Below are 15,126 nucleotides of genomic sequence, written 5' to 3' on the forward strand. Positions count from 1 at the left end.
ATACTGCAGAGAGCCCCAAATATTGCTATGTTGCCATCTCTTTATTCATTATCACCAAACAATAGCCAAGATTGACTGGGAATTTAGCTAATTTTTTTTTAATCTCAGTGTAAAGTCTGTTTTCCAAAAAAATCATATCTTTGTAGCTATTGCTGCCAAGTATATGTTTAATTTCTATTTTAGGTATTAATAGGAACCATAGTTAACCTCTGGTTTTTTATATCTATTTTCTAGTTTGAATTAAGATAATAGTATGATACTTTAAAAAATACATGAATAAAATTTCTGCATTTTAGTGATTATATATTGTAGAAAATTGTAGGCCTTTTTGGGTAACTGTATGGAGATTGTCAATTGTTGAATAGCGATGTGATACAATTTGATACTACCTAGAATGAGTACAGTTATAATTTCAGTTTTGTCTGAGAAATATTACTCTTTAGGATCTTTATGCTGTATGGTAAGGTAATGACAGAAAAAAAGAATCCCTACTTAAATGAAGTATAATAACTAAAATATTTCCTAACTTTCAGCTTTTGTGGAGTTGTGGAAGCCACCTGTAAATCTATTTACCGAACTTAATGGAGAAGCCTTCAAACAATGGAAGTCATTCAGAAGAACTATTTTATCATTTTGAAAATAACCCAGAGAAAGAAAATAACCCAGGGCATACCAGTGAAAGTCATCTCGGCTGGTATTCTCAACATTACCATGGGATATCTCATTTTCTGATTTCAGGGCTTCCTGTTTTGTCCATATTGTAAATTATCTTAATCAAATACAACATTCTTTTAAGAAGTATTCTTTATCTAGTAATTCTTATACTTGTTTAATTTGATTACAAATGTACTCATTCAGCACAAATTGGCTAGTTTTTTGGGATCTTGATGAAAACAACTAAAAATGAAAACCTAACCTAGAGAGAATTTGTAAAATATAAAGCTTTTCAACTAGGTAAATGAACATAGTAAATGCTATAGGATATTGGAAATGCAGATTGTTAAGTTTTTAATTCACTTGGTATTTTGCTCTATAACAAATACTTGTCATATTTTCTTCTTTAGTATGGGGCATATACTTGTTATTTATATGAACCTTTGCCCCCCACAGTGACAATTTAAAAATATCTTTATTGTCACTGTCAATGGTTTTGGCTTCCAACTTAACTGTTACAAATGAAAATGTATTTGGTAATATATAATTATTCCTGGCTTTCTGCCCTAGAACAGGTATCATTCATAAGTCCATCTTCTTAGGGGCATCTTCTTAGACCTATCATTTAAGCCACTGGTATAGAAGGACACAGTCTACTTTTTCAACGTAGCATCTACGATGCCATCACTTGTTAATGAGCTAGAATATTATGTTCCATAAAAAGAAAAGACGGCCTCCCTGGTGGCATAAGGGGTTAAGCACCCCACTATGAAGCAATCCGCAGCCTCTATAGCATGAATTTGATCCCTAGCTGGCCAGGGAGAAACCCACATGGCGCAGCAGACCTCTCGTGTCTTGCCCGCTGCTCCCCTCAGTAGTGTATTTTAGTCAGTCTGCCTGTTCTGTTCCCCACTCTGTCTCTGGTGAATCCTCTCACCCTCCACCCACACACACACATCTCTGGTCTGTACCCCAGCTCTTGTGTGCATGGATGAATAAATCTTTAAAAAAAAAAGAAAGGAAGAAAGAAAGAAAAAGAGCTGCCACTTAAAGAAGCACACAGTGCTTTCTTATCAGTGGGACTTTTATTTATATTGAAAAGTGCCTTCAGACTTAATTATATATAGATTTTTAATCCAAACAACCCTGTGCTTATATAAAAATAAATTGCAAGTAAAATAAATCAGTTAAGGAATTCTCAAATATTCTTTATACTCAAAGTCCAGGTCCTATTATGATTCCAATTTGTCCTTGCTATTAAAAGTATTGGTGAAGAGATATTTCTTAGCAGCATCTTTAATTTTTTTTTTTTTTATAGAGGCATGCTTTATTTATTTGTTTGCTGGTTTGTTTGTTTTGTTTATACATGCACTGGGTACAGTCAGAAGCGCGGGAGGGTGAGAGAATTCACCAGAGCCAGAGCGGGGAGCAGAGCAGGCAGAAGGACCGAAGTACACTGCTGAGGGGAGCAGCGGGCGGCAGGAGAGGTCTGCACGCCATGTGGGACCCTCCTCTGGTGGCCGGGGAGCAGCCGGGGATCGAACCGGCGCCGCAGAGGCCGCGGGCAGCTTCGCAACCCAGCGCTCAACCGCTGCGCCACCGGGGAGGCCCATTAGCAGCATCTTTAAATGAAACAAAAGTTATTGGTGCTGAACTCTTAATTACAACATATAGCAAGCCTGTATTATAATTTTCTGGAATGTTGCTAAGCATTCCTACTCACCCACTCCCTCAACACCTCTTTATGACCTTTTGTCCCAAGGAATTAAAATGGGGCCATAACCTATCTCTGGGATGTTCTTCAAAGTATTGGACACCCACAATGTAAGTGTTAAGTGTGTGCAAGTAACACAGGTCAGGATTCTCTTTCAATGACAAGGTAGTACAAAGCATCTAGACTTCAGGATATAAAAATGGAACCAAAAAATATATCTTAAGGTGTTACATGTAGTGTATAGGTAAAATGTAATTAGCAAAGCCAAAAACAATATTGTTTTGAATGACAATAATTTATTCTAAAGCCAAATCTGAAGGAATGTTAGGTATCTGGGAAAGTGTGTGTGTGTCCCATTTATTTAGATTATTCATCCTTCTGGAGGAATTTTCTTATGAAGAACAATAAATTTCAAGAAAGGGTTTGGGGATAATATCCAAATCTTTTTGATTTGGAGTTAAGGAAGAAGTAAGCGAAGAAAAAAGGACACATACCAGAAAAGGGATACTGAATAAATAGTAGCACGGCAAAGCATTGCTAGTCATGGTCTTGGTGTTTTATATATTTTAACATCTTAAAAATTGCCTTCTCATGTACAATATTGAAAAAACACAGAAGTATACATTCTGTTACAGAAGTATAAAAAAATTACACGTTTTCAGTGATAATATACTGTTACATTTATGCAGAACGATCTTTGCAACTCATTTAGTCAGGCTATGCTGTATTTGCATAAAAAGTATGACTAGTGTGTGTGACAGATTTAACTTAAATTTTATTTGTGTATATGTAATTAGTCTAAAACAGGACATCCTAAATGAAAAAAATGAATTGGAAGCAACATTTAAGGAAGCTGAGTTGGCAACCTGTTCTGTAGAATTACTTTTACCACTTTTTAAGGAAACCATTGAAGAAATTAATTTTGAAAATGTGAGTATTTGACCTGTGAACAAAATACAAAGTTGGCATAATACCAGAATGCGTTAAGGAGATCTCATATCTTAAAGTAGTTCGGCTCACGTGTTGGTATTTGATACCGAAATATGTAGGCTTATCAGTATTCTTTATTCCTATGTCATTAATTGCAATTCTTTCGCTAAAAGCTAGACTCGGCATGTACCTGATAAGAGCTGAAACAAGAAACTCTATAATTTGGTACTTGACTTACCTGGAGTTGAACTAGAGTCAGCCGAAATGAAAATATTCTGAGAGATTAAAAGATATGCTACTATATTTTCTATAGTGTTAATGACTAGAACACTGTATTCTAAAATATCAGTTCTGCTAACATTTGAGTTAGGGGCAAAAAAAAAATTATATTCTAATTTTATTAAATGCCTGAAGTAATTTAAGATTTAACCTGTTATTTTGATTTCATTTTAATTTATTCTACTGTGTAATATCATATTTACTATGAATAAACTTGCCAATATTTGTCACTATATGCAGAATGATTTTGTTACTAGCAAAAGTATTCTTTAATAATACATATTTTACAATATTTTAATGCTATGTCTTAACTGTGTATGTGGTTCTTATATTCTGTCAGGCTAATCTTTTTGTATCCAATTGGAAGATTTCTAAACAGAAGGAAATATTGACAAAAGAACTAGACACTTTCACACGTGTAAAACAAGCTTTGGAACATCTTCTTAGAAAGACAGACTACCAACAAGTAAGGAACACTAAACCCTAATTTGATAGTAATATTTCACATTTGAAGGGTATAGTCTCAAATGTAGTTTTAGATATTAATTATTTTAGAAGTTAAAATATTGATATATTTGAAATATTTCTTGACTGTTTGAAGTAGCAATCACTAAGCTAACCCCTATTTTTTATATTTCATAAATAATTCTACATGAAAATGACATGTTTTATAAAAAATATATTTTTATTTTTTATCTCAGAATCTTTCATTACTTTTTGTACTTCATTCACCCTATGGTAGTAAAATACTCTTAACATTTAAATTGTTGTGTACTTTCACATATTTTCATTTTGCTTTCATATATTTTTGTAACCATTTAATTGAATTATAATTACATCTCATGTAATTCACCCATTTAATAGATATAATTAAGTGATTTTTAGTATATTCACAGAATTGTGGGACCAAATCCATAATCAAGTTTAGATCATTTTCATCACTACATAAAGAAATCCCAAGTCCTTTATAAATTCATCTGCCATCCCCACCCACACTTCTTAGCCTATTACCTAATTTCTGTCTCTGATTTGCCTTTCGGGACATTTCATATAAATGAAATCTTAAGCGATTGTTCGTAACTGCCTTTTTTCATTTAGTTTATTTTCAAGGTTTGTCTACATTGCGGCAGGTATTAGTACTTCATTTCTCTTCGTTGCTGAGGATTATTTTGTTGTACGGGTATACCACTTTTACTTATCCATTTTTCAGTTGATGGACATTTGAGTTGCTTCTGCTTTTTGACTGTTAAGAATAAAACTGTTGTGTGCATTCATTTACAATATGCATATCCCCGAGAGAAATGAGAAGATATATATGCCGGGCTTCCCATTGTATTCCCTAACAGTCTAAAGATGAGTGAGCCTCAGGAAGTCAATGAAGCCTTTGAAATTGTGCAATTTGTATTATATATTGTTTATATGTTCTATATTAGATATGTGTTATGGAGTGAAAGTAATTAGTAACTTTTTCACATTCTCAAGCAAAGGTATGGCCCTCAAAATGAATAAGCATTCTTTGTTCTCATTTAAAATGCCTAGACAGAATTCTGTTACTGATTTGTTCTAATTAAAAATTTGTCTTGTTGCTAGAATTTAGGTCCTTTATAATTTTTATCTATTTATAAACAACACTGTGAAATTCTTTTGTAAATCAGATTTTTATGTCATTGACTTATACTGTGAATTATTATTTAGCAGTTAATTAATTAATTGAGATAATTGTGAGCAAAATGATTTAGGGACACAGTCAAAAAAATCATTCTGACAATTTTTTAAAAATATGAGGTGTGCATGTTAATTGTCTATATTAATTACATAAGTGATTTTTGTTATAATTGCTACCCTTTTATATAGAGAAATATAATTTGTGAACATTGAATTGTAACATCTTTTCTTCACAGTTAGGGGGTGGTTTATTCAACATGCTAGAGAAGCTAACTGATAATGAAAGTGAAAATGCTGTAAGTCTTTATTTATTTATTATTTTATATATTTTTCACATCATTTTTCATTTTTTGTACAATGTATTAATTTTCATCTTGGTTATAATCTCCGTGAAATTCCCACCACCCATTCACCCATGTACCATCACCATGGTCCCTTGTGCTCTTCCCACCCCTATTTTGATCCTATTCCCTTCTCCTCCCCTGCAAAATATATCTGGTTTATAGTTGCCCGTTGATTTTGATTTTTACTTTATCAAAATTACTTTCTTTTTCCTGATCCCTTATTTGGATGCTGTATATTCCTCCTATAAGTGAAACCATCCAATATTTTTCTTTTTCTTTCTGGCTTATTATATAAAGAAATATAATCTATGAACATTGAATTGTAGCATCTTTTTTTCACAGGCAGGGGATGGTTTATCCAACATGCTAGAGAAGCTAACAGATAATGAAAGTGAAAATGCTGTAAGTCTTTTAAACTTTTTCTGACATTTTTTTTTTTTTTTGGTTTGTGTGCTGCTTGGTTTTTGTGAAATTAGTCAATATTATTCAAGTTGTGATATTTCTAATTCTTACAATATATTTACTAAAGAATCTTAAGAAGAAGATCCTTGAAAAGGAAACCTATATCCAAGAACTTTCTTGTCTGTTCCAGAATGAAAAGGTAAGCAAATATTTTAGCTTAATTTATTATATATTTTTTGATGTTGGTTACCTCTTTCTCTGCTTTCTGTCTTGATCACCATATATCCTTAAAAATAGACAGGTTTTGGGACCTTCCTGGTGGCCTAGGGTTTAAGTCGCAGCACTATTACCACCACAGCCTGAGTTCTATCCCCAGCCAGGGCGCTAACCCATCTGGCACAGCAGACCTCTCCTGTCTCACCCGCTGCTCCCCTCAGCAGTGTATTTCAATAAATCTGCCTGTTCTGTTCCTTGCTCTGTCTCTGGTGAATCCTCTCACTCTCCCCCCCGCACCTCTGGCCTATACCCCAGTTCTTCTATGCGTAAATAAATAAATCTTTTTTTGCAAAAAAAGAAATAGACAGGTTTTTAGATTATTTGAGTATTTTTCAAGTTTTATATCTCAAATATATAAATATTGATATTTTTATGGTGTTTCTGTCAGGGTCCTTGACATAATTGATTATATATTAGGAACTCTGTGTAAACTTGTAGTGCATTTTAATTTTGGTTTGGTGTTTGTAGAAGCATTTTAGATATATTCCTAATTTTACAATGAAGAGAGATGGGAGCTTTGAAAAAGAGATTATTACCAGGAACCATTAAATAAACAAGGGGAGGAGAAAATATCCCAATGGGTTTATATAAAATACATTTGTAATAGGAGTCATGGCTTATGTAAAATGCTACTATGTCTTTTTTTATCAGTTTTTAAAAGCATGTCTACATAGGGGTAAAATTAAAGATTGTAGAGAAATACATAAAGTAACACTTTTTTGTTTTCTTTTCTAGGCAAATGCTCTGAAAGCAAATCGTTTTTCAAAGTCTGTGCAGATGGTACATGAACGGCTGCAGCTCCAAATTCAAAAAAAGGAAGCAGAGAATGCTAAGTTAAAAGAACACATAAAGGTTACAAATTTGCATCCATTTTGTAGTTTAAGGAAAAAATTAGTGAGAGGCTATTTTCCTAATTCTAGAATTTTGTGGTTTTGAAAGAATTCAAGTATGCACACTTGAGACAAATCTTAATCTTAGGATTTCTGCTCCTTCTAAAGATTTGGTTCCAAGTTCCAAAATAAAATGCCATCTCTTTTCAATACCAACCTAGGAAAGATTTGAAGGACTTGAATTACTTTAAAAATCTACCCCATTATATAATTAATTTGTGTTTACTGTGGAAAACTTGTAAAATATAAAGAAGAAAATTAAAATGACTTTGAAACACTGAAACCATTGTTAGCATTTTGGTATATGTTATTTCAGTCATTTCCCCACACTAACATGCATGCTCTCGAACATACTTAATGAGCAGTCAATGCAGGTTAATTGTTTTGTTTGTTACCAACTATAACTTAAAATCAATTTAATCTAGCTTTGGTGTTTAGATAATCTAGTAATCCCCTTGATATATATGTGTTTGTATATATAAAACTCAATTTGTTTATTTTATGTATAATACATATACTTAGGAGTATAGTTAGAGGAAATATTCTTTTTCTAATTTTTTAAATTTATATATATTTTTACATCATTCTTCATTTTTATACAATGTATGCTTTATCATATCAAGTATAGTCCCCATGGAATTCCCACCACTAATTCACCTGTGTACCATCACCATAGGCCCTTGTGCTCTTCCAATCCCTGTTTTGATCCAACTTCCTTCTCTCCCCCTGCAGAATGTCTCTGGTTTATAGTTGCCTGTTGATTTTGATCTTTACTTTATTATAATTACTTTTTTTTTCTGATTCCTTATTTGGATCCCCTACATTCCACCTATAAGTGAAACCATCTGGTATTTTTCATTTTCTTTCTGGCTTATTTCACTGAGCCTTTTCAGCTGTATCCATGTTGCTGCAAATGGCATGAGTTTATCTTTTTTGATTGATGAGTAATATTCTATGTGTATATGTACCACATCTTCTTGATCCAATCATCTATTTTTGGGCATTTGGATGTTTCCATAGCTTACCTATTGTAAATAGTGTTTAGGGAAAATATTCTTTTGGAAGACTCATAGTCACTTTGAGATAGGAACTTGAACTTGCTATGATATGGTACAAGCTAACTAGATTGACTCATTTTTGGCATTTCCCACTTTCAGAAGAGAAGTGTGTAAAGACAATCCTCACTGAGTGTGAGGACTTCTGTGTTAAATTTGTTTGCTTTTGCACTCCTGAATTTGGGAGATGACTAAAATCTATAGCACATTTTTTCAGACTGAGCTGGGGTTGGATGTTTTTGTTGTTTTTTTTCCTTCGAAGACAGAAAACCTTTTGGCCATCTAGGGGACATTAATGTCTATGGGGGAATATAAATTTTGTTCTTTGTACTCCTGCCTGTGCTTTTGAAAAAGCACTTTCCCCTTAGATTCCTGTGTCCTTTGCATTGGTGTCCTAGGGCGCTGCATATGAACCAGAGTTGGTATGTCTGTCTGGTAAATACACAGTGTTGGTATGTCTATTGCATTGGTCTGTCTGGTAAATACAAGAGAATACATGTGATTAATAATCATCTACCAAAGTTCTTAATTATGTTTTCAAATATCAACCATGAATGTTTTTTAAAATATCCTCTGCATTTTAAAAATGAAATATTAAGTTGCAATTGTATGGAGAATATAAAAATAAAATTAAAAAAAAAAGAAATATGTAAAAAAAAAATCATCCTACTTTACACCTTGAATGTCTGTCTACAACTTTGACTCATCAATTATAGCTCAATAAAGCTGGAAAAAATAAATTAAAAGGAAGACCTGGAAAAAAAATGAAATATTAAAATTTTCTTGAATGATGTTTAACAGTTTCTTTTTATATCCATATAATTTGGAGAAGCAGAATAAGGTTAAAATCCTAAGATTTTGCCAAGACATTCTTTGTCTAATACACAGAGTTCAAATTCCTTTACAAAAACGCTGTGCTTAGAAATGATTAAGAGAAAGTTTCATTAGGTTACTGATTTTTCTACACCCCTCTAACATGGTTTGGAATTTAAGGCATTACATACTTGGGGGTTAGAATTTAGTTCTTCTGTTTAGGTTTAAAAGTTTGGCAATGTAAATCTCAATTTTTTAGTATTTCAGAGTAAATTCTATTGGGACTTTAAAAAATTAAGATTACATTTTAATTCTCTGAGAACTATCCTGAAGATACCTTTAACCATTTTTTTTATCTTTATCTTCATAACATAAAAATTAGATTTTATATACTTTCACTTGTTAGAACAGGCCAAGAGTAATTATTTTTATAATATGCAACATGTCTATTTCCTTGGGAATAGGAAAAGACAAATAGTTGACCTTAAATGTCATTAATATAGGCCTTTTGGCAAATGACTGTGAGGTGTTATTTGAAGCAACAAAAATAATCTCATCATTTTATTACATTCCCTAATGGTACTTAATAGTGGGATTTGATAAGTCTAGTGAGACAGTTTTGACTAGAACCTTGTTTTAAAAAAAAAAATGTACCTTTGGTGTTTAAAAAAGCTCTTATTTAAAGTGTAGCAGTTTTTCATGGTGTGATGATGACACCCTGTGGTTTCTTAGAGGAATGACAACTGCATTTATGGGTCTTCCTCTTAAGTAGACTTACTGAACTGCTCTTATTTGATTTTTTCCAATTATTTATTTAAAAAATTCATGAAATTTTTAGCTTAGGATATAATTTTTAGAACCAATAAAAGAATGTTTCATTTAGTCTTGGTCTTTCTAGTTATTTTCAAAAAGATCAAATCTTAAAAGTTGTACTTAGTATCAATTTTAGTAGAAGCATAGTTTTTGTTGATGACAGGTTAAATAGACAGTTATAGCTTTTTTACTATGACTTCTCTCTCTCTTATTTTATTAAAATGATGTCCAATGAAGAGGAGTCCAAAGCTTAAAAATTCTATAAGAATTTAAGTTCTTTTCAGGATTACACAACTTAATAAAATGAAAATCATTAAGATCTTAAGTTTTTGCTGCTTAGATACCTAGTACTCAAATACTGTAAATACAGGGTCTTAAAATTTGTAGTAAAACTATGAGAAGTTATCATACTAAATGATATCTGTGATCCACCTAACATAATATTCTAGTTAACTCCCCAAGAGACATGTCAATGTAACAATCATGCCATTTAGTACCATCTAAATTAGTGGTGGAAACATGTCCTCATACATCTCTTTTCCTTTACTACTATTAGGACCTGGTAGTTACTCATTCATCCAAACTTGTTTGTTCTTGGAATAAAAACTTTAACAAATACTACTCCTTTGGTGAGATAGTACTTTTATTTTCCTTGATGTCAAGGCATGCCCATTAATTCTAGTAAATTAAAATTTGATAAATAAGTCTGTTTGTCTTATCTATATCCTCTGTGATCTATAGATTTTAATCATATCTTCTCTTAAGTCCTTATCTCTCAAACTAGTCCTAATGTATTTGGAGAATCACCAATTCCTTTGAGCTTTGTGTACCTATTGTTTGAATTGTCTTCAGCGCAATTATTTGCAGTTAGTGCTCTGCTAGTATTTTTGACCTGAAATTTCTTAAAGGTTTAGTTAATCACAAAAACTTTTAGAAAGTTGGTATTTGTAGTATAATCACCAATATTGTTAATAGAATAGCATTAATTTTATGTACACTTACAGATTTTCTATTTGTGTTCTCTTACAATAAACTGTTAAAATCATCTTTCTTCACTGTTTTACTTGGTATTAATCTTATGATTAGTCATTTTGATAAAAACTGGATAATTATTACATCTTTTTCCAGTGTTTACATAAACATTGACATTCTAAAATGATTTGAGTGCTGTTTTGTTTCGTTCTGTTTTTAGAGTTTAGAAAGCAAGATAACTGAATGGAACTTGCAAGTGAGAAAAAATAAGCATGAGGCTGTAGCAATGAAAGAATCAAGTAAGCAAAAAGCTATAGCTCTAAAAAAGGCATCTAAAATTTATAAACAAAGGCTTGAACATTTTACTGGAGACATGGAAAATCTTACTTCCCAAATTAGAGATCAAGTAAGTGTATACATTCTTTCTTATAGAACTCTTCTGTGCTTAGCTTATGTGGTTAATGTTACGATGCTTAATATAATACTTTTATTTTTAATGCTGCTGACACTAGAACAACTTTATACTTTTTTTGCCCTAGACTTTATTTTGAAAGATTACCTAAAATGTCAAATATGCATATTGAATTATATCAGCATTTCCTTGGGAACTTTCCTTAAAGAATATGTTAAGTTTTCCCCAAAGCTTCTTTGGTAACACTTCACCATACTCTGCTCTAGAAATTTATAATGTATATTAGCATATTAAAGGCCCTGAGAAGGCCTTCAATAAAGCTTTGTCTCCAAGGGTATTGAACTCAGAATTTCCCACCATTTATTTAACCACAGACTCTTCTTTTTACCCACAAAGCAATTGTTGGAACTGGTTCTGAGGAACACCAGTTTGAGAAATGCTGATTTATGTTATTAGTCCATATGACTTTATTTAGTAATTAACTTCATTTAAACTCTGTAATGCATTTAACACCATATGCTGACGTAAACGCACCATGTGAAAGTTATCTCTTGGTATAATACTAAGCTGAAAGAAGGACTTACTGCTTTGTTGTTTTTGATGAGTTATTTATTCAATTACCAATTAAAAAATATTTACTCTTTTTAATGTCTTAATTAAAGACATCTCTTAAGAACTTATGTTAAGGCTTATAAAATTATTAGAGACTTTTAGAAATGAAAACAGACTTGCTTAAAGCTTGTGTAAACAGAACAACTTATATTTTGTAAGTTCAAGTGTTAACATTTTAAGGCTCTAATACTTACCCTACATTCAGAAGTATTTAGCAAGATAAAACACTTGAGGACTAGTACAAAATCTAGAAGGTTATAGACCTGGTTAAATGCTGGAAAATATTAAGTGGTAAAAACTATATAATTGGGTCCTTAGCATTCTTGGGATTGTATAGGAAGGCTCCTGCACTAACTAAACTTATGACTTTGGTTAAGGTATTTAACCTTCCTAAGCTTATCTACTTTTCTTTCTAAGCTTATCTATAAAATAAGGGTAGCATATTGTCTCTCTCAGTGTGGATGCAGGCTTGTACGTAAATGTGTATGTAAATTAAAAAAATATGTCAGAGCACAGTTCCTGGCCATGCTGCATTTTTCCATATTGACCTCTTTCTATTCCTCTGTTGCATGGAATTTGTCTTTGTTTGGTTTACTTTGCCTCTGGCTCTAATTGTCTTCTCTGGTTCACTGTCGTGGGTTCTTTGTTGCTTTTGAAACCATTCCGGTATCTTTTTAATTTTTTTATCTCTTTAGAAAGGCCTTTCTTGACTATGCCTTTTAAAGTACTCTGCTAAAAGATAAAATGAGGCCTATTAAAATTTTAGGAATTTATGTGAGTAAAAATTGATTCAAATCAGGCAGCACCATATCAACAATAGTAAGAAGCACTACCCTCCATGGGAGCTGGGAAGATCTTTATGGAGAAAGGCTGGAGCAAAGTAAGGAAAGTTTCCAAGGAAATGATGATATAATTCAATATGCATATTTGACATTTTAGGTAATCTTTCAAAATAAAGACAATGGCATTAAAAAGTGTAAGCGAAGTAGCTGATTAGTTGTCCTTAGGTTTCACTTTTGTATCCTTGAGGTACGTACAGGCTTAGATTTGGGTTTGCTTAGAACGTGCTGTGGTCTTAGAGCCATCTCAACCTAATGGCCTCCTTGTCTAATTAACAACTTCCCCGTCTGGGTCATCCTTTTTGTATATGAGAGATTTCGAAAAATTTGATATTACTGCCACTCTAGTCACTGTAAAGTTCAAGCGCTCTTATCTTATCATGAAACTCATAGGTTTTGATGTCAGATTTGTGGAAAAATTTTGTTTGCTGTTTATTTCATTGTTTATCTTGTTTCTGTTTCTCTAAGTGTGGTGAGCCCATCACATCTGCAGTTGATGGCTGCAAACATGCATTTAGAACTTTGAGGTAGCATACCAGGGAAATTATAATAATGACTATTAGGAGTGTAATACCAAGTAACTGAAGGGTACTCAGCCAGGGTCCCCATGAGTCAAACCAATTGGTATCAAACAAATAAAATAAAAATCCCTGGTGAGGTATCAATCTGTTTTAGGCAAGTAGCTTTTTATTGATTTCTGGTATTTGCATTTCTCCAATACCAGAGGTATTTATCAAGGTACAGGAGGGGGTATTTGCTATAACACAGATTCCTTATTCAGCCAGCGAGTAGTCTAAAACCAGCAAGAGTCTGGGGACTTGTGTTTTATAGCCATGGGCTTAATAGTTGTCTCAGCAATAGTTGCCAGAGTTAAGGATAACTTTCTAATTATATGCTTATTTTGTACTAACTCCAAACCAAGGAAGGGACAATTCAAATGATGCCCATCCAGATATAGATATCTGTTAGTAAGCTTCTTTTTGGTCCATTATATAAATTTAAGGGAGTAATTCAATGTTGAGTTTATGAGGTATTATGAAGAGACAATGGATCAGTAAATACACCCAGAATACATTGTTCTTTCATCCTTCAGCTGTCAAGACAATGAGTGACCCAAGAATAGGGACTGTTGCCAAACCCTCCGCATACAAAGATGTTGGCAGAAGGAATACATAGGGCTTCCTCTTAAGTATTAGTATGGGGCCCATTGGTCATTATAAAGGTATTGGTATCATTCAACCAAGGCCCAAATGTTATGGTATCACATTGAAAGGCTATCTAGCAGCTTACAAATGAGCTCATGTATAGTTGGCCGCAGTGTCTTTTATATATATGTTCTCATTGGATCTAGTTTTCTCATCCCAGGGTTGGGTTTAATTGAAGCAAGGAACAAGGGTATGTGGATGTAGTATTTAAACTTTATATAGTGCAACAATGCAGGCATACAATGGGATTCCAGTGAAATTACTTTTAGGGTATATAATGGGTTTCCCTGTGTTCATGTTCTGATTTTGCTTTAGCGTAACAAACCTATTAAATTTCCTACAGTAGCTGTTATTTGTGAAATCCTAATTGTAGTGCTGTCTTCCCAGGCATCAATAGAGAGAAAAAGCAAACAGCAAATAGATAAAAGGGAAAAGGTTTCACATTGGAGGGGCTTCCTTGGTGGCACAGGGGTTAAAGTCTCAGCGCTATCAAGCTATCGACAGCCACTGCAGCAATAGTTCAATCCCGGCCAGCCAGGGACCTACCCACATGGCACAGCAGACCTCTCCTGTCTCACCTGCTGCTCCCCTCAGCAGTGTATTTCAGTACATCTGCCTGTTCTGCTCCCCACTCTCTCTGGTGAATGTTCTCACCCTCCACACTTCTGGACTTCACCCCAGTTCTTGTATAGATAAATAAATAAAAATAAATCTTAAAAAAAAAGATTTCACATTGGATATACAGATCCATGCTATTAGGAGAGCCGTCTGCCTCAGGATGTTATCTACTTCTGGGGAGGAACCTCCCTGGTCAATTATAACTTTACTTATCCTTCTGGTATGCTGCTTAAAGAATCTTTTCTTTCTACCCAAGGTTCATGTCTGAGAATTTTGGCAGTGGCAGTGGTTCATGTCTGAGAAGTTTGGCAGTGGCCAAACAGTTTCTCCCCCTTCCAGGGGAGAAGCTGGTTTGGTCCTTTCAAAAGAGGTTCAAGGGCAGTTTTTCCTAGGTGTTGTTTCCAGAAGACCACTCTTTAGGTTCTAAGTTATGTAAGGTTTTTCCATCTGTAATAGGGTCATGGAAAGCTTCCTTGATCTGGTGCAAATACACTTGGTGTAATGCATTGAAGCTGTACAATATTGAGTCATATTAGAACTCAAAAGTAGGGCCTCCCTGGTTGTGCAAGGGGTTAAGCACTGCACTGTGAAGCAATCCACAGCCTCTGCAGCACGTGTTTGATCCCTGGCCAG

The 15,126-nt window shown here is 33.4% G+C and overlaps 1 protein-coding gene across 6 annotated transcripts in view; it reads left to right on the top strand.

The window, feature by feature from the left end:
- Positions 1–480: 480 nt before the first annotated feature.
- Positions 481–15,126, top strand: part of ODF2L (outer dense fiber of sperm tails 2 like) — a gene marked incomplete at its 3' end in the record, with an annotated part of 33,342 nt that continues 18,696 nt past the window's right edge. For 3 of the 6 annotated variants that reach the window (XM_084241741.1, XM_084241742.1, XM_084241745.1), the window contains exons 1-7: positions 481–694; positions 3,166–3,298; positions 3,918–4,043; positions 5,929–5,988; positions 6,116–6,187; positions 7,000–7,116; positions 11,028–11,213. In XM_084241741.1, coding sequence (XP_084097867.1) covers positions 582–694; positions 3,166–3,298; positions 3,918–4,043; positions 5,929–5,988; positions 6,116–6,187; positions 7,000–7,116; positions 11,028–11,213 — 807 coding nt within the window. In that variant the 5' untranslated portion in view covers positions 481–581. The remainder of the gene's footprint in view (positions 695–3,165; positions 3,299–3,917; positions 4,044–5,928; positions 5,989–6,115; positions 6,188–6,999; positions 7,117–11,027; positions 11,214–15,126) is intronic. The other 3 variants (XM_084241743.1, XM_084241746.1, XM_084241744.1) reach the window with 2 other exon arrangements.

Source organism: Talpa europaea (genome assembly GCF_964194135.1).
Source record: "Talpa europaea genome assembly, chromosome: 9".
Classification (NCBI taxonomy): domain Eukaryota; kingdom Metazoa; phylum Chordata; class Mammalia; order Eulipotyphla; family Talpidae; genus Talpa; species Talpa europaea.